This window comes from Eulemur rufifrons, chromosome 28, assembly GCF_041146395.1.
Source record: "Eulemur rufifrons isolate Redbay chromosome 28, OSU_ERuf_1, whole genome shotgun sequence".
NCBI classification, from domain to species: Eukaryota; Metazoa; Chordata; class Mammalia; order Primates; family Lemuridae; genus Eulemur; species Eulemur rufifrons.
This window is the reverse complement of record NC_091010.1, coordinates 71,062,202-71,085,251: the sequence shown is the minus strand read 5'-3', so window position 1 is coordinate 71,085,251 and position 23,050 is coordinate 71,062,202. Positions and strand designations below refer to the sequence as shown.

At 62.1% G+C, this 23,050-nt stretch overlaps 1 protein-coding gene across 1 annotated transcript in view; it reads left to right on the top strand.

Moving 5' to 3' along the window:
- CFAP46 (cilia and flagella associated protein 46) overlaps window positions 1-23,050 on the top strand; it is a 99,479-nt gene that overhangs the window by 7,524 nt on the left and 68,905 nt on the right. Inside the window, exons 8-18 of the mRNA XM_069460240.1 lie at window positions 569-679; window positions 3,806-3,905; window positions 8,894-8,992; window positions 10,776-10,966; window positions 16,038-16,266; window positions 16,489-16,609; window positions 18,679-18,802; window positions 19,455-19,585; window positions 20,397-20,524; window positions 21,598-21,731; window positions 22,672-22,884. Coding sequence (XP_069316341.1) covers window positions 569-679; window positions 3,806-3,905; window positions 8,894-8,992; window positions 10,776-10,966; window positions 16,038-16,266; window positions 16,489-16,609; window positions 18,679-18,802; window positions 19,455-19,585; window positions 20,397-20,524; window positions 21,598-21,731; window positions 22,672-22,884 — 1,581 coding nt within the window. The remainder of the gene's footprint in view (window positions 1-568; window positions 680-3,805; window positions 3,906-8,893; window positions 8,993-10,775; window positions 10,967-16,037; window positions 16,267-16,488; window positions 16,610-18,678; window positions 18,803-19,454; window positions 19,586-20,396; window positions 20,525-21,597; window positions 21,732-22,671; window positions 22,885-23,050) is intronic.

The window sequence follows — 23,050 nt, the reverse complement described above, 5'->3', positions numbered from 1 at the left end:
GCTGAGAGCAGTGAGGAGATGACAGGTTTTGAGGGTTGTGGGGAGTGAGGAGAGGACAGTGTTTGGGAGCTGAGGGGAGTGAGGAGATGACAGTGAGGACTGAGGGAAGTGTGCAGATCAAAGTGTTTGAGGGCTCAGGGGAGTCAGGTGAGGACAGTGTTGAGGGTGGGGGACATTCAAGAGATGGCAGTGTGTTCGGTGCTGAGGGGTATGACGAGATCTGGGTGTTCATGTGCTGAGATCGTTCTGGGGAGAGTGGGATGCTGACCACAGGTCCTAGCGCGGATGAGGGGAGGGGACACGATTGTCCGTGGGCGGGTTCCGCGGTGTGGTCCTGCCCTGGTGGAAGGGCCTGTGCAAACCTTCCTGGGTGATGTTTTCATGGTGCAGCTGGAGTGAGGGCGGGTGAGGAAGTGTGACATCGTGTCTGGGACATTCGAGGAGACGAAGGACAAGGGATTATTTTAGCCCTTCTTTTTAGTGGGAAACAATTTCCTAGACCCTCTTCGGATAAATGGAATAAACGCAATAGGATCTTTTGATTATTTTGTGTTTGAATTAATTCCAGAAAAGTGGATAAAAATGAATTACCTGAAGATGTCAACAGTATTCTGAAAATGGCCTACAGATATTTGAGTCAGTACAATCCCCAGCACTTTCCTTCAATCAGAGAAGAAAAGTAAGTGTTTACGTTTTTCCAGCGTACATTTACATATATGTAATCTTTGTGCAAAATTTGGCAAGTACTGGAAAATGCGGAAAAATATAAAAACAATCAACTGGAACTTCTTTAGCAAGAGTCAGCCATGTGGATGTTTTAGTAAATTTCCTTCTCATCTTTTTTGTACTGAGGTTGGTACCGTTTGGGCAGTACTTTCGTATCCTACTTTTTGAAATCAAATTTAACTTCCCAGCATAAGCATTTGCAAGTTGTTACAGCATCTTCTTACACATTTCTGAATAGCTGCGTAATACCTCATTGTGTAGAGGAACACACGTTTTTCTCGAGCATTTCCCAGGCTAGTCGGTTCCAGTTCTGTGCTTTCTTGGCTCCTCTGAGCACCCTTGGAGTCCAGGGTGAGTCCTGCGCTAGAGTCCTAGAAGCAGGGAACTGAGCCGGGGCTGCCTGCGGAATCTGCACAGCACCCCCCAGGTATTTTCACGGAAGTGACAGGGTTTGTTCCCTGACCCCACAGCTGTTCTGTCACATCCTCATTAGCACCGTGTGTTCGTTTAAGAGATGAGGTGGAGCCCTGTTAACGTAGTGGGCTGAAGTTATCTCATTGTTTCGGTTTTATGACAGCCCTGGGAAAGGCATGGCTGTGCAACAGATTGCCACCAACTTAGCAGCTTGAAACCACGCTCGTTTGTAACCTCTGCGTGGCTGTGGAATTCGGAATCCAGGCGCAGCCGCGGTCAGGGTGTTGCCGGGCCGGGTCTCTTGTGGAGGCTGGATGGGGAAGGAGCGACTCCAAGCCCACGTGGGCATTGGCAGGATTCTGTTTCTCATGCAGTGAGGGCCTCGGGTCCTCGCTGCCTGGGAACCTCCACGTGACAGCTCGTTTGTGGCAGGCAGCCAGGAGGGTCGGCGAGCGCACCAGACGTCGGAGTGGTTTGAATCCAGCTGAGGCAGTGGGATCAGCTCAACACGGAGCTCGCCTACCCGTTAGACGCAGGTCACTCAAGGGGAGGGGATCACTGGAGACCCCGAACCCCAGGAGGCAGGACGGGAGGTCTCACAGGTCTGGGGTGGGGGCCGGGTGCCAGGGAGGGTCAGTGGGCTCTCCGGGAGGCATGTGAGTGGGCACATAGGTGTGCATGTGTGTGAGTGTTTTCCTGAAGGCGGCTGACGTGTTCCGATTCTCCAGTGGTTCTAACTGGAGCCGGGCGGAGCTCGGCTGTGGCCTCGGCTGTGGCCTGCGGCGTCCCCTTCCGTGGCTGGGGCTCCCGGTCAGCGCTAGGACTGATGTGAGGGTCTCTTCTGACTGTCTGCCCATCACTCTGTCGGGGCAGACTCCTGCCGGCAGGATTCCGGGGCGCTGGGGCACACAAGGCCGCGTCCCGCCCCTCGCGGAGCCTGACCGTGAACGGCTGTCAGCGCTTTCCTGTCCGTTTCTTTGCTGATGAAGTTGAACATTTTTTCATATATTTACTACCATGTTTTCTTTTTGTTAACTTTACGTTCATTTCTTTGACCTGATTTCTTAAAAGTATATAAATCATTTCACTATCGACTTATAGAAACTTTTTCTATTTTAGGGTGTGAGCCCTTCAGCTCCAGTGTATTTACAAATTGTCCCAGTTTGTTTACCTTTTAGTTTTTTAATAATTCTGGGTGTGCCAAACTACAAGGACAGTGTGGGCCACGTCCTGGCCAGACGCTGCTGTCAGCCTGCGCCTGTGTGCGCTGGGACCCCCAGTGTCTCTGCGTGCGGCTCCGCTTCTGTGTGAATGTCTGGTTCTGTTGCGCTCTGGCTAGAGGGGCTAGCGGGGCACCTTCTGATTGGGACACTTAGGTTTCCTTGTAGCTTCGTGCCGTCAGCATTTGGTCACTGCCCCGGGTCACTGCCCCCGGGCTGGGAAGAGCAGGAGTGTTCTCTGCTTGCCGGGGAGACGCCCTCACACAAGCTGCCAGTCAGAGCTGCCTTTTGGTGGGTTTCCGTGGATTTCCATGGATTTCCGTGGTCCTTCCCAGGAGCTCCGAGAGCCTCGGAGACTTCCCGACACTCTGGGGCCACTGACACTTCTCCACTTGGACTCCTGTATCTGGAATTCTGGGTGAGAAAAAGGCCATTCTGTTAATTTAAAACCAGAAAGGGCTGAGAGCCAGTGACACATCCTTTTACAGATTCTCTGTTCTTGGCTTGCCCTGCAGATGCCTGCCCTGGAGCTGGGGAGGACGAGGAGGTGGGGAGGCCAGGCCCACTAGGGCCTTTGGAGGTGGCGGGGGTGGGCAGAAGTACCCACCCCACCCCCAGATCAGCCCCTGTCCCCAAGCGGCCCCCTGTCCCAGAGCCCCCCGGCTGGAGAGGGGAGGATGGGTGCAGGTGCATGTCATCGAGTGCTGCGTGGGTGGTAACCACGGGCCAGACGTTCGCATCAGTGTTTCTGGGTAAGACGCTGGTTATTACCTAGGAAAGGGCAGAGAAGATGTAGGCTTGTCCCCAGGGGACACTTTTGGTGGTCACCACTGGCGGTGCTTCCAGCATGTAGTGGGCAGAGGCCAGGGACACTGCTGACACCCTACAGCGCTCGGGACAGGTCCCACCCAGCAGCATAGTCTGGTGCAAAACGTCAGGTGTCAAGGCCTGGAAACCCTGGTCTGTCTAAGCCCGGGACCACTCTCTTGAGTCCTACAGCTTAATAATAACTCTTGAAATGAGGAAGTTTAGTCCAAATCTTGTTCTTTTTCAAAGTTGTTTAGGCCATTGTTGGTCCTTTATGCTTCGATATAAATTCTAGCATCAGCCTGTTGATCTCTGCGAAGACCCAGATTGGTGGCTGCGGAGGCTGTTGGTCGGCAGAGCCCGGGCTCTGCGGCAGGAAGCACCGTGCCTGCCCCGCGTGGCCTCTTTCCTCGCCGGGACGCGGCTCCACGCCGGGGGGAGGCGCTGGGGCAGGCGCCGGGCTCTGGTCCTGCAGCCCGAAGGCTGGGCTGGGGCCGCCACGGCAGGATGTCTGTTTTATTAATTCATTTTATTGTATTATTTTATTTCTTATCTTTCATTCCCGCCTCTGGTTGAACAATGGCTGCCTACCAGCAGGCGTACTGTTCTGTCACCCACTGCCGTTGGTTTGTTTCCAGAATGCTGTTGCTTTTTGAATTGGCTCATCTTTCTCTGACCCTGAAATGCGTGGACATCTCCTCTGCCTGCCTCTCGGACCTGAAGAAAATTGGAAGCCAGGTAAGTGGCGTCGTCACGACGCTGACGGGGGGAGGAGCGCCGGACGCTCACTGTGGGTCTGCACGTAACAGCCAGAGACAGGAAAAGCCGTTCACACAGCCGTCGCCGAAGGGCCCCACACGTGTGGCTGGCAGTGCCCTCCGTGTGTTCCGTGTGCGTCTGTGCGGCTGCGGCTGTGTGGCTTTTGCAGTTTTGCATCTGCCCCTTCCCCTCGGCCTCCGTGGCAGGCGCCAGGCCACACGCCACCGGCCGTTGTGCAGTGCGTGGGTGTCCCAGCCCCACTGATCCAGGGCTCACGCCCCAACCCCGTCACCGGACATGGAGCCACACGCCGTGGTCCCCCCGGTGGTCCCCCCCACGGTCCCGCCGTCCGAAGTGGCAGTGACCCGTGGGCAGCCGCGGTCTGAAATACTAAGATGGTTTGAGAAGGAGAGAAACCGCACTAACACGACTTCCATTACAGTCTGTTGTTACGATTGCTGTATTTACCATGTCGTTGTCAGTCTCTTACTGTGCCTGATTCTTAAATCAGACTTCACCGTAGGTGTGGACGTGTAGGGAGATCCGCGGTGTGCGGGGGGTGGTGCCAGCCGGGGTCTCAGGCATCCACTGGGGGTCTTGCAATGCAGCCCCTCAGGTAAGGGGGGACCCCGGTATAATTTTTTGCTTATTACATAAAGGGCTGTCCTGAACATTTGGAGCCTAAAGCTTTTTTCTGCATTTAAGGTTTTTCCCTAAGATAAGTTTATTGACGTAAAATTACTAGGGAATTTTTACTTCTAAGATTTTTAAATACATATTACAACATTGCCCTCCAGAAAAAGTTTTACACTCTGCCAAACGTGTGTAAGAGTGCTTGCTTCACATTTGCTTTTTAACTGAAGAGACCACGAACGGCCTCTTCCAGAGAGCAGAGTTTCCCGTTAGCTGTTTGCAAGCGCGGCTTTGAGTATGGTGCACAGTAAGTTTGCTTCACCCAAGGGTGACCAGGTTGGACGAGGGGTCTCGAGGACGGTGGGACCGGGCGCTGGAGGTCACTGCACTGTCTCCGCTGAGCGCCTGCCGTGCGTTTAGCCCAAGTTAGCCGAGAGCAAAACCCCGGCTGACCCTCTGGAGTTTATTACCGGATCAAGCCGTGAGGCCTGGCGCAGACAGGGAGACACAGAGTTGGGCACAAGGGGAATCGGCTGGTCGTGTTCACAGTCGGGCTGATGTGGGAGCGGCTTTCAGGGGGGCACAGACGCCCCTCCTGGCCTTGGCAGTCGGCAGCACCTGGCCAGGACCGCCGGGGCGGCCGGGTGGGTGGGAAGGGCCGTTAAGGCAGGGGACAGTGTGTGCGGGCGGCTCCCAGGACGAAGAGTGTGGGAGGCTCATGTCTGAAGGACTTTACCAAGTGCTTTTGAGGGTGCCACTCCCATCTGGTTTTCCATGACACGGTGGCCAAATGCAGCACGGGGGTCACACGCCTGGGTCCCACCCGCTTCTGCCTCTCAGCAGCTGAGCCCCCGGTGTTTGTCACTGTGCGCTGGCTGCAATAACAAGGCCGTCTCCGAGGGCGTCTCCGAGGGTGTTGCAGAATCGAAACCGAGGCCTGGGGCATCACAAGGCCTGGGACGGTCCTTCCCCCCGTAACGGGGTTCACGCAGCGTAACGGGGCTCATGCAGCGGCAGCTGGCTGTTGCCGCCCCACGGCCCTGGCTCGGGCCTCCGTCCGGCCCCGCCCGCCCTCGCCCCTTGGCGCACGTGGCCGGCCCTGCAGCCCCGCTGGGTGGCCGCCTCTGCCTCCCGAGCTGCCTGGTGCTGTGGCCTTCGTGGTAGCACGTCTCTGGCATTTCTTGAAGTGTCTGGAACCAGGTCTTTCTTTAATTCTCTAACTCAAATACAGAGAGTTAAAGAGTAACAGCCCAGTGAAATGGGGAAAAGCCAAACACGAGGATCGAGCGAATCACACCTCGAGTCCAGGGCACCCTCTCCTCACGAGCCTGCTCCAGCGTGTTCAATATTCATTCCTGGTTTCTGTGAATATTCTCTGAGTACCTGAGAAGGACATCTTTATTTTTTAAGTAAAGTAGTCCTTAAGTAGCATTTCAGTATAAATTGGTTTTCACATTTTTATATCCTTACGACTTTTTATCTGTTTACTCCATTGATCTCTGTGAAGAGTATTTTAATGTCAGCTTTGCGATGTGTGGCTGTCATTTTTCCGTGCTCCTTGGTACATAAAGCTTCAGAATTGCTGCATCTTCCTGGTGAAATATCACACGTCTTTGGGTAAATTGGCGGCTACGTTACTACGCGTTGACCGCCTTTATGCCTAAGTGTATTGTTTACATGTCACTAATTCATGGTCCATTGTGCCTCCTGGGGACGGGCGTGTCTGACGTCACACCCCCGCGCCTACATCATGCTGGCACTTACCGGCTGCTCAGTAACTACTCGCTGAGCGGTGGAGGGATTGTTGGGCCGATTACAGTCTGTGCAAAGTGTGTGTGTGTGTCCGGGCTTTCTGGTTTTGCCGGCGCTTTCCTTGCAGGGTCTCCCTGCTGTGCTGAACCCAGGAGCCGGAGCACCCCAGGGACCGGCCGTGAGATCAGGGAGAGGCAGCGAGCAAGTCCCCGATACCGAACTGTAATGTCTGACATCCTGGCATCCTCCTAGGAGGGATGTGGCAATCCTGTGTGATTGACCAGAAATAGGTGAATCTTTCCTTAAACGGGAAATTATGCAGCAGGGGCCGGTGAAACCTGATGCCTTCTGCCCCGGCCAGGGTGGGATAGAAGAGATATTGACCCTTGAGCCTGAGACAACTGGAAAACCAAACAAAACGTATGAAATACCCGGAGCAATGGTTTCCACAGCGCTGAACAAGACTGTGAAGGAGGGTGGCCTTGGAGAGGTGGGATCAGACGGACGAGCCCCTGAGAGCTCAGCTGCCCAGCGTTGGTGGCCTGGGACTGGTGGGGGACACCCGGGCTGAGGGGACGAGGCAGCTGGATGTCACCGGGGAGGCCCGAGCCGAGGGAGCTGCACACGGAGAGTCTGGAGTCCGCAGAGGGTCCCCGTGGGCTGAGGACGGGCAACACGTGTGTGCGTGTGAGGAGACCCCCGGGCTGGGCGAGAACCACCGTTTGGAGAAGGGAGTCCAGGGAACAGTCTGCAGAAGTCGCGCAGCGCTGGGGCGGTTCCTCTTCCCGCCAGCCGGCGTGGAAACCTCAATCCGGAGCATCAGGTGGAGGCTCCGAGGATTTGTGTCCCCAGCGCAGAAGAATCGTCCCGGCTGAGCACTGCTCTGCTCCCGCGCGACAGAGCTGGACAACGAGGACGGTGGCAGAGCCAACTCTTCCCGCAAAGTGACCGGACACCAGCGCAGATCTGGAGGACCCAAGAACACAAAAACCGGCATCCAACAAGTGAAATTTAGTGTTATCTGATAAAAAAAAAAAAGAATCACCAGATAATCAGACAAACATGACCCGTTGGGAGGAGAAAAGCCAACCTGTCAAAACCGAGGGGACAGGTGACATTAGCCGACGCAGACGTTGGGATGGCCGTGCTCGTGTTCAGCATGTCCAGGAAGCTGGGACGGGTTGAGTGTGGAGCAATAAGGGAGATACAGGAAACACCACGTCGGACGGGTGGGATGGGAGCTGATCAGTCACTGTAGGGGAGGGTGAGCCGGGTGGAGGGCAGCGTGGAGACTGTTCAGTGGCCCGCGGAGAGAGACACATGTCAGGGCCGCGGGCCGGCTCTGGGCCAGCCGGGACTCGTGCGATGAGAACCCCTCGGGACCCTCGGGACGGAAGAGGAAGGGAAACAGCAACGTGAAGAAATTTCACAATGTTTGAGTGAGACGATCTTCATCTTCGAGAGGGGAGGGACAGACGCAGGGGTGACCCCAGACTCGCCCCAGGAATCTGTAGCACCCAACAGACAAAGATCGTCTCTAAAATACTGAAACAAAAGGTCAACCCAAAAACCTAAACCCAGGGAAAAAAAGACTTTAAATATTTGTTAATATATGCAAAATGGAAAGTTTGACCTACATGACAACACATTTTAAAGGAAGTTCTTCGGGCAACAGGAGGAAGGTGCCAGCTGGAACGCCAGGTCCCCGGGGCGCGGTGGGGAGGAGGCCGCGAGAGGACAGTGATGAGAGGGGACCGAGGGGCTGACGGCGCGCAGAGCCGAGATGCGCGGCCACAGCCCGGGGCGCGGGGAGGTGAGCGGCAGTCCCCGCCCAGGGCTCGGTGTCTGCGGTTTCAGTTTCCCACCAGCAACCGTGGTCAGAAAACGTTAAATAGAAAATTCCAGGAATGAACAACTCGTAAGTTTTCAATCGCAGTTTTTAATCAGAAGGGCTTTTGTATCCTAACCCCAGGCAGGGCTGAAATAAGAGAAAATGTGTTTGCTACATTTTGTAAGAGGAAGTTTATCTGAGGTTGGTTTAATTATTTAAAAATTCGATGTCCATTGACATTAACGAGCTGCCCCCTCACCCAAACTGCTGCGTCCTCTGCACCCTCATCTTGTGCTGTGTGTTTGTTGAATTCCTACCGAGTGGTGGTTTTTTTTTTTTTTTTGACAGAGTCTCGCTTTGTTGCCCGGGCTAGAGTGAGTGCTGTGGCGTCAGCCTAGCTCACAGCAACCTCAAACTCCTGGACTTAAGCAATCCTACTACCTCAGCCTCCCGAGTAGCTGGGACTACAGGCATGTGCCACCATGCCCGGCTAATTTTTTTGTATATTTATATTTTTAGTTGGCTAGATAATTTCTTTCTATTTTTAGTACAGACGGGGTCTCACTCTTGCTCAGGCTGGTCTCGAACTCCTGACCTCAAGCGATCCACCTGCCTCGGCCTCCCAGAGTGCTAGGACTACAGGCGTGAGCCACCATGCCCGGCCCCAAGCGGTATTTTTAAATGACCTGTGACGTTAACGCCCACAACACTTTCATTAAACATCTCCCTGTGTGCAAACCTGTGTCCGCAGGCTCCTGGGAAGCTGATTGAAATTGAATGTCTGCAGTACGAACTAGAAGCTTCAACACTTGAAAATAAAATGAAACTCTATATCCGAGCAGCTGTTGAGGTGAGCCCTTAAGCAGGGGTTGTGGTCACTTTGCATTATTTTGCAAACTTCCTGGAACTTGGTGACTTTGTCCCAGAGTTGACGGTGCTGGGTGCTGGGGACGTGGCCTGGACCCCACTGCTGGGCTCACCCTGGCTCCGCCCCTGGCTCCCGTGTGACAGCGGGGTGAGGCCAGCCTCCTGTGGGCACACGGCCTCCGCCCCCCACCCCATAGGAATGCGACGGGGGCCCTGTGGCCTGGGCCCCACCAGCCCCCAGCACGGTCCCCACCGGCCCCCAGGGCCACCTCAGCCTCACTGGCAAGGTGGGGGCAATGCTCGGTGACACCCGGGTCCCAGGAGGGCTCTTTGCCGGCCTGACTGAGGTCCAGGAGGGCACCCAGTGGGGGGTGCTCAGCCCGGCTGGGCCTGGGGACCTGAGCAGGGACGATGGGGTCATCAGGGACCTGGGGGTGAGTGGAGAGGGCTCCTCTCTCGGGTTCACCGAAGTTGCTGTTGCTGCCTCAGTTTGGGAACCACAGGATTGTGGAGGAGGTTCCCGTCTGTGGCTACCGAGAGGCGACTGCTGTCCTAAGGGCAGGTGGCCCCCCAGCTGCCGTCGAAATCGACGGCAAAGAGTTGGGGACGGCGTGAGTGCGACTTACCGCCTCTGTGTGTCTCTGTTTCCGAGAGTAGGGTCGGAATGGCAGCCACCGCCGGGAGGGGTCTAGAACTGGGTTTGGACCATTCCATCGGTGACAGGTGTGCAGCTGAAAAAGAACGGAAATGTGCTGAAGCGGCAGTGGTGGGTGGCCCGGACGTGGGCCCGCGGGAAGGGCTGCCAGCCTGGCCCAGGGACCCTCACAGCCGCCCTCCCCGCCGGGCTGTTCGCGCCCACTGTGCCGCTGGCCTTGCGGGAAGGCCCGAGTGCCGGGCCTTCCTCGCGCCTGTGCTCAGCCTGGCTCTGCCCACGCGTCTCTGGCCGCCTGGCGGGACTCGGGCTCCCGCAGGTTTGCCTGTGCGCGTCTGTCCCTGCCTCGCGGGCCTTCTCGAGGGAGGGGGCCTCTGACGGCCGACTGCGTGTGCTGGTGCCTCGCACGCGGTGGGCGCGTAGGAGCGTTTGTTTAAAACACGATTCACGGAGCACGGCTGGGCTGCCGCGTTTTGTCACGAAGCTGCAGCAGAGGCTGGGGGCTGTGGCGTCGTGGATTGTGCCACTGTGCGCCCCCTCCCCCCGCACCTCTGCTGCTGAGGATTCTGGGGGGCTGGGCCCCGTTTATGAGGCTTGGACGGACTCAGCGCCAGGCAGCACGGCGGGCTTGTGAATGCCAAGTGCAGGCTCCACCCAGATGGCCCAGGAGCAGCGTGAGGCCCAGTGTCCGCGCCAGGCGCTGTGGGCCGTGACAGGCGGGTGCAGGACAGACGGGCGCCCGTGGGGTCTCAGGAGGGCGTGGAGCGTGGCGGGAGCAGCCACTCCGGGCTGAGCCTGTCAGGCCCCGCGAAACACGCAAGGTCAGGAGCTGGGCAGGCCTGTCCACGCGTGTGCAGAGCGCGGCCACGCCTCGGCAGCACCACGTCTTGGGAGGCGTCTGCTCCCTTCTGGGGAGGACGCTTGGCGCAGGCGGAGGCAGCGTGATGGGCGTCAGTCCCATGTTCCCGGCGCTCCTGTCCCCACGTGCTTCCCTGGCCGCGTCCTCGCGCCGCAGGCCGGGAAATGCCGGCGTCCGGCTCTCCCAGGTGGTGACGGGATCAGCCGGTGACGGTGCTGATCTCGCGAGCTCACGGAGCGGCCGGTGTCCTCGCAGGCCCAGCTGGACATCATCCGGGGGCTGGACGTCCTGCTGCAGCGAGCCGTGCGGCTGGGCGACGCCCGGGTCATCCACGTGGTGTGCGCCACGCAGTGGAACGCCTGCCTGCCCCTGCTGCAGCACAACCTGCGGCACCACCTGCGCAAGCCGCTGGCCAGCGTGGCGGAGGTCCTGGAGAAGGCGGACAGGTAGGCGTGCGCTCGGCCCGGCCGGCCCGACGGGGGTGGCGCCGGGCAGAGGGAGCAGGCGGGATTCTCCAGTGTCACGGACTCAGGTGACATTAAACTCCCTGCCCTGAAAGTGGGGCCAGCAGAACCATCGCCTGTATCCACTGAGGGCGTGAGTGGATGTTCTGATGACAAGGACGTCACTCTGTCCACCTGCCCCACAAAGCTGGGCGGGCCCGGGCCCCCCACACCCAGAAGTGCGCAGCCCCCGCGGGACCGAGGACGGAGGCTCAGCACAGCCTTCCTCCAAGGCGGCCCCGGCCAGGGCGTCTGCGGCCCTCGAGCTGACGGAAGGGACCTGTCCCGCCACAGAGAGGCCTCAGTGGGGCTGGTCGGGGCCTGTGGGGACGTGGACGGGTCCTCCCCAGGCGGGGTGGGGCCCCCAGGAAGCCTGGGACCGAGGGGAGCGTGCCGTGCCTGCAGGTGTGACCCGCACAGGCCTGGCCCGCGGTGGCGGGTGGCAGCAGGTGCTGGGGATGGCGAGGGGTGTCCGTGGGGCGTTTGGCCTGAGCACAGGCCGTCTGCTTGGCGACAGCTCCTTTTAGCCGTAGCCGTTCCTGCCGGCACGTCTGGGGTTCTCGCGGTGGGTTTTTTATTTCCGCGTGACCGGTGGGAGCACCGTTGGTGTGCGCATCCGCCCTTCGCCCGTCTTTGTGACGTGCCTGTTCAAAGCTTTCGTTCCTGCTAAAAATGGTGTGGTTTCCTCATTTAGTGGGGTTGCTCATGTATCCTGTGGCCGGGTCCCCGTGGGGTGCGTGTGGTGGGCGTTTCCTCCCGGCTGCGGTTTGCCGGCTCTGGGTCCTCGCGGTGCCTTTCAGAGAGCACGAGGTTTTCGTGTTGGAGAGGTGACAGTCGTGAATTCTTTACCAGTTTGGTCATGGTGTTTTATGTCCTGATTTTCTGTTTTCTGCGAGTAGCGACTCCCGGCCGCCTGGTCTCAGGACCCGTCTACACCGAAAGTATTGAGGGTCCCAAGGAGCTTTTACTTAGTAAGTTGTGTTTATGGACATTTATTGCATTAGAAATTAAAATAAAAAGTATTAAACACAAGAACACACGAGCAGACCTTCCCTTAGACATCAGAACGGTGACATATCATGTGTCCAAAAGCCTCTAGAACATTCTTTCATGTGTGTCCATGGAGGATGGGAGTGGACGTGGAAAATACTGCCTCAGGGTTGGTGTGAAAGTGGTCGGACCCTGTGGACCTGCCGCCCGTGGAGAACCAGGATTCTGGAAGTTTCGTGGTGTTTGCGTTTGCGTTTGCGCTGGTTCAGCGACCCACTGAGAAGGAAGTTCCGTGTGTGGGGTCAGTCAGGGGTTGAGCCCCGTTTCTTCCCTGTGGAAAATACAGACTGTTTCGGCTGTTTCAGAACCACCTTGGAAACAAAGCCCTTCCCTGCAGAAGGCTGTGGCGGCTGGTGAGGGGCGGGTGACCTGCGGGTCTGTCCCTGGGGCGTCCGGCGTGTCTGTCCCACTCTGGCCATCGCCGTAGGTTTGCAGCCGCTGTTGACATTCGTGACATCAGTTTCCAGTTTGTTCTTTCTGCAGATTGTCCTTGCCGTTCTGGGACCTTTGTGTTTCCATGCAACGTTTGGGGAAAACTCGTCAACTTCCGGGGGAGCCTGCTGGCATTTTGATAGGAATTACATCGAGGCTGTCAGTGAATTTTGGGGGAAGGGACATCATGACGGCATCGGCTCTCCGGTCCTGGCCTGTGCTCGGTCTGCACGACTCGGGCGTTTTCTCTCTGGCGTGGCGTTGTGTGGTTTTAGCGCAGGGCTCGTGCCGCTGCAGCCAACTTACTGCTGAGTGTCTCATGGTTCTCCACGTGGTGGCCGATGGCATTGTCTTTCTGACTCTACGTTTCTCGTCGTTGGCCGTCACAGAGACGCAGCTGACGTGCAGATGTTGGCCTTGTGCCGTGACCTTGCCAGACCCACCTGCCCACCACACGCGTTTGTAGATTCTCAGGATTGTTAGCGCAGACAGATTCTCTTTTTCCTGCCTCTTGCGCTGGGACGACTCCAGCACAAAGTCCCAGTGGTGGCAGCCGAGGGCATTTGCTGTCCTCGTCCCTGATCTTGGTGGGGACTCAATCCTGTCCTGCTGGGTAAGACATTAGTTGCAGAATTTCCATCACTTCCCACTCCAGGACGAGGAAGTTTCCTCCTTTTCCTAGTTTGCCGCTAAACGTTTTGTTTGTTAAATCACGAATGGGTGTGATTGTTGTGAGCTGTTTCTTCTGCGTCTGTTAAATGATCGCGTGACCTTTGCTCTTTACTGTGTGAATCACACCGGCTGGTTCTGAACGTCACCCTGAACGTCACCCAGCCGCGCATTCTCCGCACGTCGTCTCTTGTGTGCACTGCCAGGGTCGATCTCCGGTGTGTGGTCACGGATTGTCCCGTGTGCTCGGGAGGACGCTGACTGGCATGTAGCAGCTTCCGTGATGGCTTCACCAGGCTGTGACGTCAAGGTCATGTTGGTTTCCGTATCTTGCCTTTTTGGTCTGATTTTCCTGCAATTACCGAGAGAGATGTTAACAATTCCACCTTCAGCTGAGGGTTTATCTCCCCTTCCCTTAGTTGTGCCACACGTGCCGGGCGTGTTCGCGGCTGTGTCTGGGTTGACCGTCTTTGCGTTTGGCGGCCCCTGTCCGACGTCAGCGTGGCTGGGCCAGCGGGGGCTGCCGCGGCAGGTGCCGTGTGTCTCTCTCTGGTGCAGAAGCCGTTCCCCGGGGCAGGTCTTCCACGCGGCACGTCGCCGAGTCTGGCTTCTGCCTGGTACCACGATCCGTCTTGTGACGGGGACACTGGACCTCCTGGCGTCGGCGTGGCGATGGGCCCAGGCCGCGCCCGCCGTGGGCTCGCCTGATCTTCCCGTCTGTTCTGCGGGGGCTCCTCGCCTGCCCGCTTTGGGGTTAACTGAGTATTTTTGGAATTCTGTTTTGTCTCCTCTGTTGGTTTCTTGGTTTTTCGACTGTTCCTCTCGGGGGACAGAATCCTGTCTGGGACCAGTGACGCACCACGGCCCTGCCGGCACCTGCACTTCCGGGTCCCACTTCCCGCGTCCCAGAGGTGGAGACCTGAGGGCGTCGCGACCCCACCCCCGCACTGGCGCCACGCCGTGGCCGCCCACGCGTGCCCACGTCTGTGGCAAGCCCAGCGGCTCTCCTTGCTTGGGTGCAGACCCGAGTCCCTGCCGCCCCCCTTCCGTTGGCGCGACCTGGCACTGCGCCCTCCGCCCCTGCCGCGCCCTCCGCCCCTGCCATGCCCTGACCCCCCAGCGAGGGGCCTGGCCTCTGCGGAGCCTTTTCGCTGGTGCTGGCGTTGGGCTGACGGGTGTTTCTCCTCCTCGAACACCGGGAAGCGCTGTTTGCTTCCCCGCCGGCCGCCGTGGTCTCTGGTGAAAAGTCGAGTCCTTTACGGTCCCTGCGTGACCCACGCGTGTTTCCTGCTCCCTCTGGGAATCCCCTCACTTTTGTCCCCAGCACTTGGGGTGCGACGGTCCCAGGAGTCTGTTTACACGAGTCTGCTCAGGGCTGTCTGCGCCGCTCGGACACGTGAGGTTGTGGTTTCGTGGGCGTCACCCCCGCGGTGCTGCCTGTGCCCGGTCTGTGCGGCTTGGCGGGAGTCTCTCGCCCTCCGTCCCTCTCGCTGGCGGTCCCCGTGGCCTGTCTGTGGTCCACTGGCTGCTTCTGTCCCCACGAGTCTGCGGTCGCTCAGCCAGGGTCGTTTTCCATCGCGGTTATTGCGGCTTTTAGTTTTAGCGTTTGCATTTTTCCCAGTTTCCGTTTCTCCCGAGCTTCCCTGTCTGTCCCCTCATCGCCTGTTTGGACGTCCCCTCGGCTGCGGCGTGTGGCCCCGCGTCTGCCCACACGCCCTGCCTGCAGAATGCGGCTCCCACGCGTGTGGTTTTCACGCCTGTTCCTGACGCGAGCTCACCCCGGGCCTTCCTCTGTGGGGGCCCCGTCTCCCGGGCTGGCGGCTCAGCGCCCCTCGAGCCTCGCACGGGGGCAAGCGCAGTTCCGGGGGCCGCGCCCTCCCCGGCACAGACGCCACCCCGCGCATGGCGGCTGTCCCACGGGAAAGGGGCTCATTTCTGGCCACAGGCCGGGCCGTGGACCCCACCTTGGCTCTCACAGGCGCTCTGGCCCCCCCCCCCCGTGGGTGCCGTGTCACCCCGTCCTGCACGGGGCGGAGCTGTGCCCGTGGGCGGCAGAGCCCCAACCTGACGCCGGGGCCACCTGCTGCTCCACAGTCTCCACTCGCTCCCGTTTTCCTGGAGGTGACGTGCGTTTCAAGGTGACTTTTACTCTCTGTCTTGGCTGAAAGTCAGTGGGGTCACGAGTCCTGCGGGTCGTTTATTCAGCAGAATTTGCCCGGTTTGTTCATGTTGTCTTGGGGCCACAGTTGGGACGTGGGCCCCTCCCGTGCTGTTGGGGGACGGCTTTGTGGGACACACCACGCCCACGCTTAGACTCGGGGCCTCTCCCGCCCAGCCCAGCCCCGCCCAGCCCCACGGGGTCCCAGCAGAGGCAGCAGCGGTGGCAGTGCCCGGCGTGGTGGACTGTTCTGGGCAGGTGGCACATGTGTCCGGGGGAGCCCTAGCAGGGGCGGCCCGGGTGAGAGAGAGGAGCGGGGCGGTGAGGCTGTGCCCCTGGCAGAGCCCGTGGGCTCCGGGCTGTGGCCGGGGCGCTGGGGCCCCTCTGCTCTCACCCCACGGCCCTGCCGAGAGCCTCCCAGGAGTGGGGGCGGCCGGCGGCTGGGACGGGGTGAGCAGCAGGCAGTGCAGGGTCCCCGCACTCCAGGGACCCGCCGTGCCGACCTTGCTGCTCAGCCCCTGGGCTCTGAGGTGTCTGTGGTCTGCGGGGCCTTCTCTCTCTGTCCCCGTTTGTGGGCTCAGGTGAGGTGGGAGCATCCCCGGAAGGAGACGGCTGGAAAGTGCGGGGGTGCCAGCCCCACCCTGCACACGGCCGTCCCCCCAGCGCCCGCCCGCCCGCCAGGCCCTGACGCCCTGCCCGTTGCAGCCTCCTGAGCCTGCTGCGCTGCCAGGTGCACATGGAGCTGGCCCACATCGAGGAGGACGAGGACCGGCTGGAGCCCGCCCTGCAGCACCTGCAGAAGGCCCAGCGCCTCGACAGCCTGGGCCTCTACCAGGACAAGCTGCAGATGGCCGTCAGCCGGCTGCACCTGTGCACCATGCTGTACCAGGTCCCCGAGCGCGCCGAGGACAAGGCCATCATGGCCATCGAGCAGGTGCTGGCGCAGCCTGGGAGGGCCGACGGGTGGGGGGAGACCCGGGCACGGCGCAGGGCTTGGCTGGGCTCTGGGGGTGGGGGGCGGGCAGCGTGGAGGGAGCCGGGGCCCAGGTCAGCGCTGTTGTCTGGCAGCGCCAGGGCGGCGTTCTCAGGACGATGGGATGGAGAAGGGCCGCTTTGGACCAAGCCGTAACTGGCTGTCTCCGTCTTCCTCCCGCAGGCAAAAAAATCCGTCCTGAAAGACAGCGTCCGGCGGGAGCGGGCCCTGCTGGTGACTGCGGGCCTGGCCCTGGCCCCCGACGCCTTCCAGATCGTTCTCGACAGCGAAAACGAGGCCAAAGGTGGGTGCCGCCGGCTCGGGGCCAGCGCGTGCCCGCCTCAGAGGGGCCACGCTGCTCACGGCAGAGCCCGGACAGGGTGGGGGGCCGCTGTGCCCCCGAAGGTGAGAACTGCCCACACGTCACATTTGCAGACCCCGGACCGCGCCGTGCTCTCTGGGGTCTGTCACAGGGCCCCGGGGGGCGGGGGCGGGTGTCACCCCCCTGCAGGGGCCACGTTAGTGGCTCAGCTGCCACGGCAGAGTCACACACTGGGCGGCGGAACCGATAGGAATTTATCTCCCCGCAGCTCTGGAGGCTGGAAGTCCGAGCTCAGGGTGCCGGCGGGTTTGGCTCCTCCTGAGGCCGCTGTCCTCGGCCTGCAGGCGCTGTCCCCTCCCCGTGCTCTGGGGGCGTCAGCGGCGGACTCTGGGCTGCTTCCCGGACGCCCGTCAGACGGGGCTGGGTCCGCCCCGGGGCCCTTTCACTTAGTTACCTCCGTAGAGACCTGTCTTCACGTCATTCGGCCCTCTGAGGCCCTGGGGGTCAGGACCCCAGCGCGTCTGTTTTGGGGGGACCCAGTTCAGCCCACGGCACTGTCTGAGCACGAGGACTGCCCCTGGGTGTGGGTTCAAAGGTCAGATCCGAATGGACCCCACTCTTGCCGGCCGCTGCCTTTTATCCAGGGCATCTGGCCTGGCCCCGGGTCACGGACGTGGCGGGTCCCCATGTATGGGGTGGCCAGGTTGGGGCAGGTTGGGCCTGGGTGTCCCTGCGGCTGGCACCAGCGGCTGGCACCCTCACCCGGCTTGACCCCAGGTCGAGTTGCTGGTGAGGCGAGAGGAGGGTGCGCTGGCCCCAGTGGCCTGTGGTGGGCTGCGGTGGGCTGTGGTGGGCTGCGGTGGCCTGAGGTGGCCTGAGGTGGCCTGAGGTGGCCTGTGGTGGGCTGCAGTGGGCTGCAGTGGCCTGAGGTGGCCTGAGGTGGGCTGCGGTGGCCTGCGGTGGCCTGAGGTGGCCTGTGGTGGGCTGCGGTGGGCTGCGGTGGGCTGCGGTGGCCTGCGGTGGGCTGCGGTGGCCTGCGGTGGGCTGCGGTGGGCTGCGGTGGCCTGCGGTGGCCTGAGGTGGCCTGTGGTGGGCTGCGGTGGGCTGCGGTGGGCTGCGGTGGCCTGAGGTGGCCTGTGGTGGGCTGCAGTGGGCTGCGGTGGGCTGCGGTGGGCTGCGGTGGGCTGCGGTGGGCTGTGGTGGGCTGCGGTGGGCTGCGGTGGGCTGCGGTGGCCTGCGGTGGCGGGTGAAGGGCAGTTCTGGGGAGCGGCCCCGGGAGGCGCCCCCGCCCTGTTGTCTGTGGCTGCCTCATCCCCGGGTCACTCGCTCTCAGTTCCATTTTTGTCCCGAGGACTGAGTCTGCGAGCACCACGACTCGTTTTACCCCCTGAGCGTGTGCTGCTGTGGCCTGGGGCCAGCGCATGTGCACCTGGGGGCCAGGACAGCGTCCGGCAGGACATCCTGCCGGGCCCCCGGGGGCTCTGGGGAGGATGCCCTGTGTTGGCTGCGGAAGGTGGGTCTTGGCAGGTGGACGCCAGCCGGGAGGCACAGCTCCGAGGGCCCCAGCCTGGCGTGGCGGGCCCCACCCAGGGACAGACGAGGCTGCCCTCGGGCCCAGCGCCTGCTGCGTCCCCAGCCGCTGCGCTGGGCGGGTGGCCTCGCTGTGAAGTTGAGCTCTGGGTGTTCCGGGTCTGTTTGCCGGGACAAGGAGGGGTGAGATAGGACCGCCGGGCTGCAGCGCGGACGGCGGGTGTGCGGGGGCCGGGCCAGCAGTGAGGCGGAGGCTGGTGCTTCTGCTTGGACGGCGGGAGGACAGCGCGGCCACGCAGGGTGGGCCAGGCTGTCTCCAAGGCCACGTCTTGGCTGTGCGAGGGGCTGGGCTCCCGGGAGCCGTGGGTCCAGGAACCCGCGTTGCCCCCGCGGTGGGCGGGCAGCGGCCAGCACGGGGCGCCGTGGTCGGGCGTGTGCCCTCGGACACAGCCGCCAGCCGCCACGTCTCCCGACCCTTGACACACGCAGCCGCAACATCGCGTTTCGTTTTCTGCTCTCAGTTTCCACCGGGAAGAACCGGGGCCGGTTCAGCTTCCTGGCCGCGAAGGCGCGGCACCACATGGCCAGCGTGGACAAGGCTGCCGGGCACTTACGGCGCCTGGGGAACGAGAACGACAAAGAGAGGTGAGCGAGGAAAAGGCACTTTCCTGGGAACAAAGGACGAGACGCAGATAAAGCAGAGCCCGGCAGGGGGGCCTGTGGCCTGGGCTGACGGGGGCCTGTGGCCTGGGCTGACAGGGGGGCCTGTGGCCTGGGCTGACAGGGGCCTGTGGCCTGGGCTGACAGGGGGGCCTGTGGCCTGGGCTGACGGGGGCCTGTGGCCTGGGCTGACGGCGCTGCCAGGGCTTGTGCGGCTCCAGGTGGTGGGCGGAGCCCGCAGGGACCTGCCCGATGGCGAGACTCCCCTCTGCGCCCCAGGAGGGCTCGGCACACGGTGTCAGGACATGGTGACCGGCCCAGGCTGGCGTCTGGCACAGACCGGAGGGGTCCTGACCCCAGGGAGACCTGCCCCCCGCCAGGGGAGTGAAGGGCGGGGTGTTTCTCGTTGTCGGTGCCCCTGACGCTTGGCAGGCGGGAGCAGAGAGTTGCGCCCCAACCGGGCCAGCCGCACGCGCCCAGGGCCGCCACTTGCCGTGGGCGTCGAGTGTCTCAGGTCACCCTGCGACCTTGACCCTGGGGAACCACGTGGCTTTTTCTCACACGTGGTCCTTCTCAGTGGCATCTGGTTTTACCGACTGTCTGTGTCACGTTTCCCTGTTCGGGTGTCGGGGACCAGGATCCAGATCTGGGCGGAGCTGGCCAAAGTGGCGCGGAAGCAGGGCGTGTGGGACGTCTGCCGGGCCGCCAGCCGCTTCTGCCTGCTCTACGACAGCGCCAAGGTGAAGAAGCCGTGGCGGCTGAGGAGAGGTGCGTGGCCCGTGAGCGCCCCAGGCCGGCCCAGTCCCCGCTGCCAGGGTGGCCCTCGGGGAGCTCCGTCCGGGCGGCTCCTGGCGGTGCCGGGACTGGCTGCTCCGGTGCCTGCGTCCCCTGGGGCCTCCCCGTGGGACGGGGCGTCTCCAAACCCATCGGCAGTCGATCTGGGTAACCGTGCCCAACGCTGGTGACAGTAACAGCAGAGTCACCGACAGTCTCGCCTCGTGCCCAGGCGGTGCTGTCTGGCCGTGTGCCGGGGACGCCTCGTGCACGGTCCGCACGTTAGATCTTCCTCACTCAGAGGGTCCTCGGGGCTCAGGCTGGGGCAGCCAGAGCTGGCGGGCGGAGGGCGGAGGGCGGAGGGCGGAGGGCAGCCAGAGCTGGCGGGCGGAGGGCGGAGGGCGGAGGGCGGAGGGCAGCCAGAGCTGGCGGGCAGAGGGCGGAGGGCGGAGGGCGGAGGGCCCGGGCAGGCGGTCGGCACCCCGGCCCCAGAGAAGCGCCAGTCTCAGGGACAGTGGGAGACACGGACGCGCAGTGGGAGGCAGGCGATGGAACAGGGAGGGCCTGGGTCGTGCAGTTGGGGGGGTTCCTCCCCCCCCGGAATGCAGCAGCCAGACTTGGGAGGGAGCAGGTTTCCGGGGCAAACCAGGAGCATCTCGGGGACGTCGGCCCCTCCCAGGGACCCTCTGCACCCCGGGGGGGCCCCGCGGGTGCTGGGGAGAGACGCAGGCATCAGAGTGGCCGGGGTGGCTGCGTGTGGTTAGTTTGCTGGAAACGCACGTCTCACGCGCTGCCTCCCCCCCAGGACGGAAGAGGCGGGGCTGGGAGGGCTCCGAGCACGAGGCCTCGGGCCACTCGGAGGTCTCGCTGCCGCGGCAGGTGGGCAGCGACCTGCTGCGGAGGTTCGCGGAGGTCGGCTTCATCAGCGCCGAGGTGCGTCCTGTGCCACGGACACGGGGTCCCTGTCGGGGTTGTCGGGGGTTGTCGGCCTCGTGTGCCTGGGAGCCATTGGGATGTTCGTTGCGGGACCCACCTGTGTGCTCCCACCAAGCCGTGCTGGGGAGGGAAGAGTTCCCAGATTCCTGGGAGCTTTTCTAGGAGAAAAGTGTAAACCGAAGCGTGTCTCAGTGTGTGTTGACGTTGACTTGACGTTAGGGATGATTTCTGAACTGCGAACCGGGTTTCCATAGACGCAGCAGCGATCCCACCTGGGCATTTACATCAGGGCAGACTCCAGGAGCACTAGGGGTGGGTGGGCGGGGGCCCCAGCGAGCCCGTCCCCCCACACGGCACCTGGACGCCGGGCCAGCCCTGCCCAAAGTCAGCAAGGGAACGTGGCCTCGCGGGACCGGCCCCAGGCCCCCACCCCCCAGCTCCGAGCTTTCAGCCCCATGGCTGCGCCAGTGCCGGCGGTGACGCTCGGGACAGTTTCATGACCCAGGGGTCCTCGGAGCACTCTGGTTGAGGACAGTTGGTGGTGTAGTAGGTGCGGCCCTTGGCTCGGGGCCCGGAGTGTGGCTGCCGCCCCCAAGGGGCCCAGCTAGGCCCCCTGAGCACTGGCCAGGGGCCCCCGGGGGGAGCCGGAGTTGGCCGAGGCAGACGCAAGGCTGTCCTGGCCACTGGGCTGCGACGGTGGCCTGTCCTTGCCCAGGGCTGCCACCCTCAGCCCCACGGCCTGTCCCCAGGGGCTCCGCAGCCGCTGGCATTGCAGACACACGGGTGAAACAGAGCTTCGCGTGCCGCTGGGTGTGCGGTGGTTCTGGGACGCTCCTGTCCGTCCCGGGAGGTGTGGCAGGCAGCGCCCTCCCCTCCCGGTGTGCGGGCTCCTGGGTGCCGAGGCTGGGGGTTCGCTCCCCTGTGGTCCGTGGGTGGCCTTCGCCCTGACGGCTGCTTGGGGTTCCTCACCCGCGTCTCTCCACCTCGTGGGTGGCACTTTCAAGCCCGAGTGGAAAGAGAAAGCGTGGGCTGTGTGTCCCCAGCCGCCCTGCCGCGCGCTCCCCTCGCAGGCCACGGTGCACCTGCTGCGGTCGGAAGGCGTGGAGCTGAATGACCCGCCCATCCCCCCCGAGGACCTGAGCCAGCACCCAGCCGGCTACGTGCCGGAGCCCCCGGAGGCGAACGAGGACTGGATCACGTACAGGTAGGCGGGGCCCGCCGCGGCCGTGGAGCGCTGCCTGCGCACGCGGACACGGAAGGGCCGTTTTCACGTGAACGCGTGACCCAGCACACGGAGACAAGGTCACCGGGACCTTCTCTGTTTCCAGCCACGCACCCTAGTGAGGCCGTGAGCACGTTAACAGTGTGAGTCAACGTGTGAGACGGTTTTCCCAGTGTGTTCTGATAAACCGTGTTGGTTCAGTGAGTCGCATTATCAGCCAAACCCAGCTGTCGGGGAGAGCGTGTCGGGGTGGAAAACGCAGAGGGCTGGTCTCTGTGTGCGGGGACGTCTCTCCAGCCCGGCCCCGGCCGGAGCAGGGCTCCCCACTCTCCCCGCTGGCTGGGCTGTGAGAGGACAGGAGGGCCCGAGAACCAGGGCCACGTGGTGCCCATTCAGCCCCTCGCTGAGAGTAGCTTTGAAAGTTTAAAAATTTGTAAAACAAAATGGAGAAAATTCACAGCAGAGACCGCTGGGGCTCACGAAGTCTGAACACCCCCGGCCCTTCACAAAGAGTGTGCCGGCTGGCCGGGGGCGGACAGACGCTCCTGAGGACGGCAGTCTGCGTGCCCTGGGGGGAGGGTGGGCGCGGAGGGGACAGGCAGCCCGGGCAGGTGTGCAGGTGAGAGCAGGGCTGGGAGCTCAGGCCATCGGAAGCAGCCGGTGTCCGGGGGGGGGCTGGGGACAGACTGGGGCGGGGCCGGGGGGACAGAAGGGTTGGGCAGAGCAGGGCCAGGCCCAGGGTGCTTGAGGTGGGACTGTGGCGGCGAGGCAGCCCCGGCAGGACTGCGCAGAGGGCCCCACGCCCTGCGGGAGCCTGCACTCCTGAGTGGGCGCCGCGGGAGACTCTGCAGGTGCCGTCGTGAGGGCGGGTTTGGGAAAGGCTGTGTTTCCAACCCAGAGCTTTGTGGGATGCGTTTCGCAGAACCTGGATTGAAAGCCTGTCCCAGTACGCCACCAACAACTGGCTGCGTTCTGCAGACATCGGGCAGGAGATCCAGGAGGCCTGGGTGGTGCAGAACGCCGTGGTCTACGTCCTGAACCACAACCGCCACCTCATCCAGGCCGGGCGGCAGAAGGAGCTCGTGGACAGCTTGTACCACCTTCTGAGCACCGTCAGGGACACCAGCCACGGCGGGTAGGTGTGGGCCCCGCCACGCTGCCGCCGTGGGCAGGGAGAGGCAGGGAGCTCAGTCCTGTCCCTCGGAGAGACCGAGCTTTAGGTGCAGGGGCTTCGGTCAGTGTGTCTACTCCGGGGGTGACGGAAGCCACAGAGAGACCCGCAGGGCTCAGGGAGGTTGGCA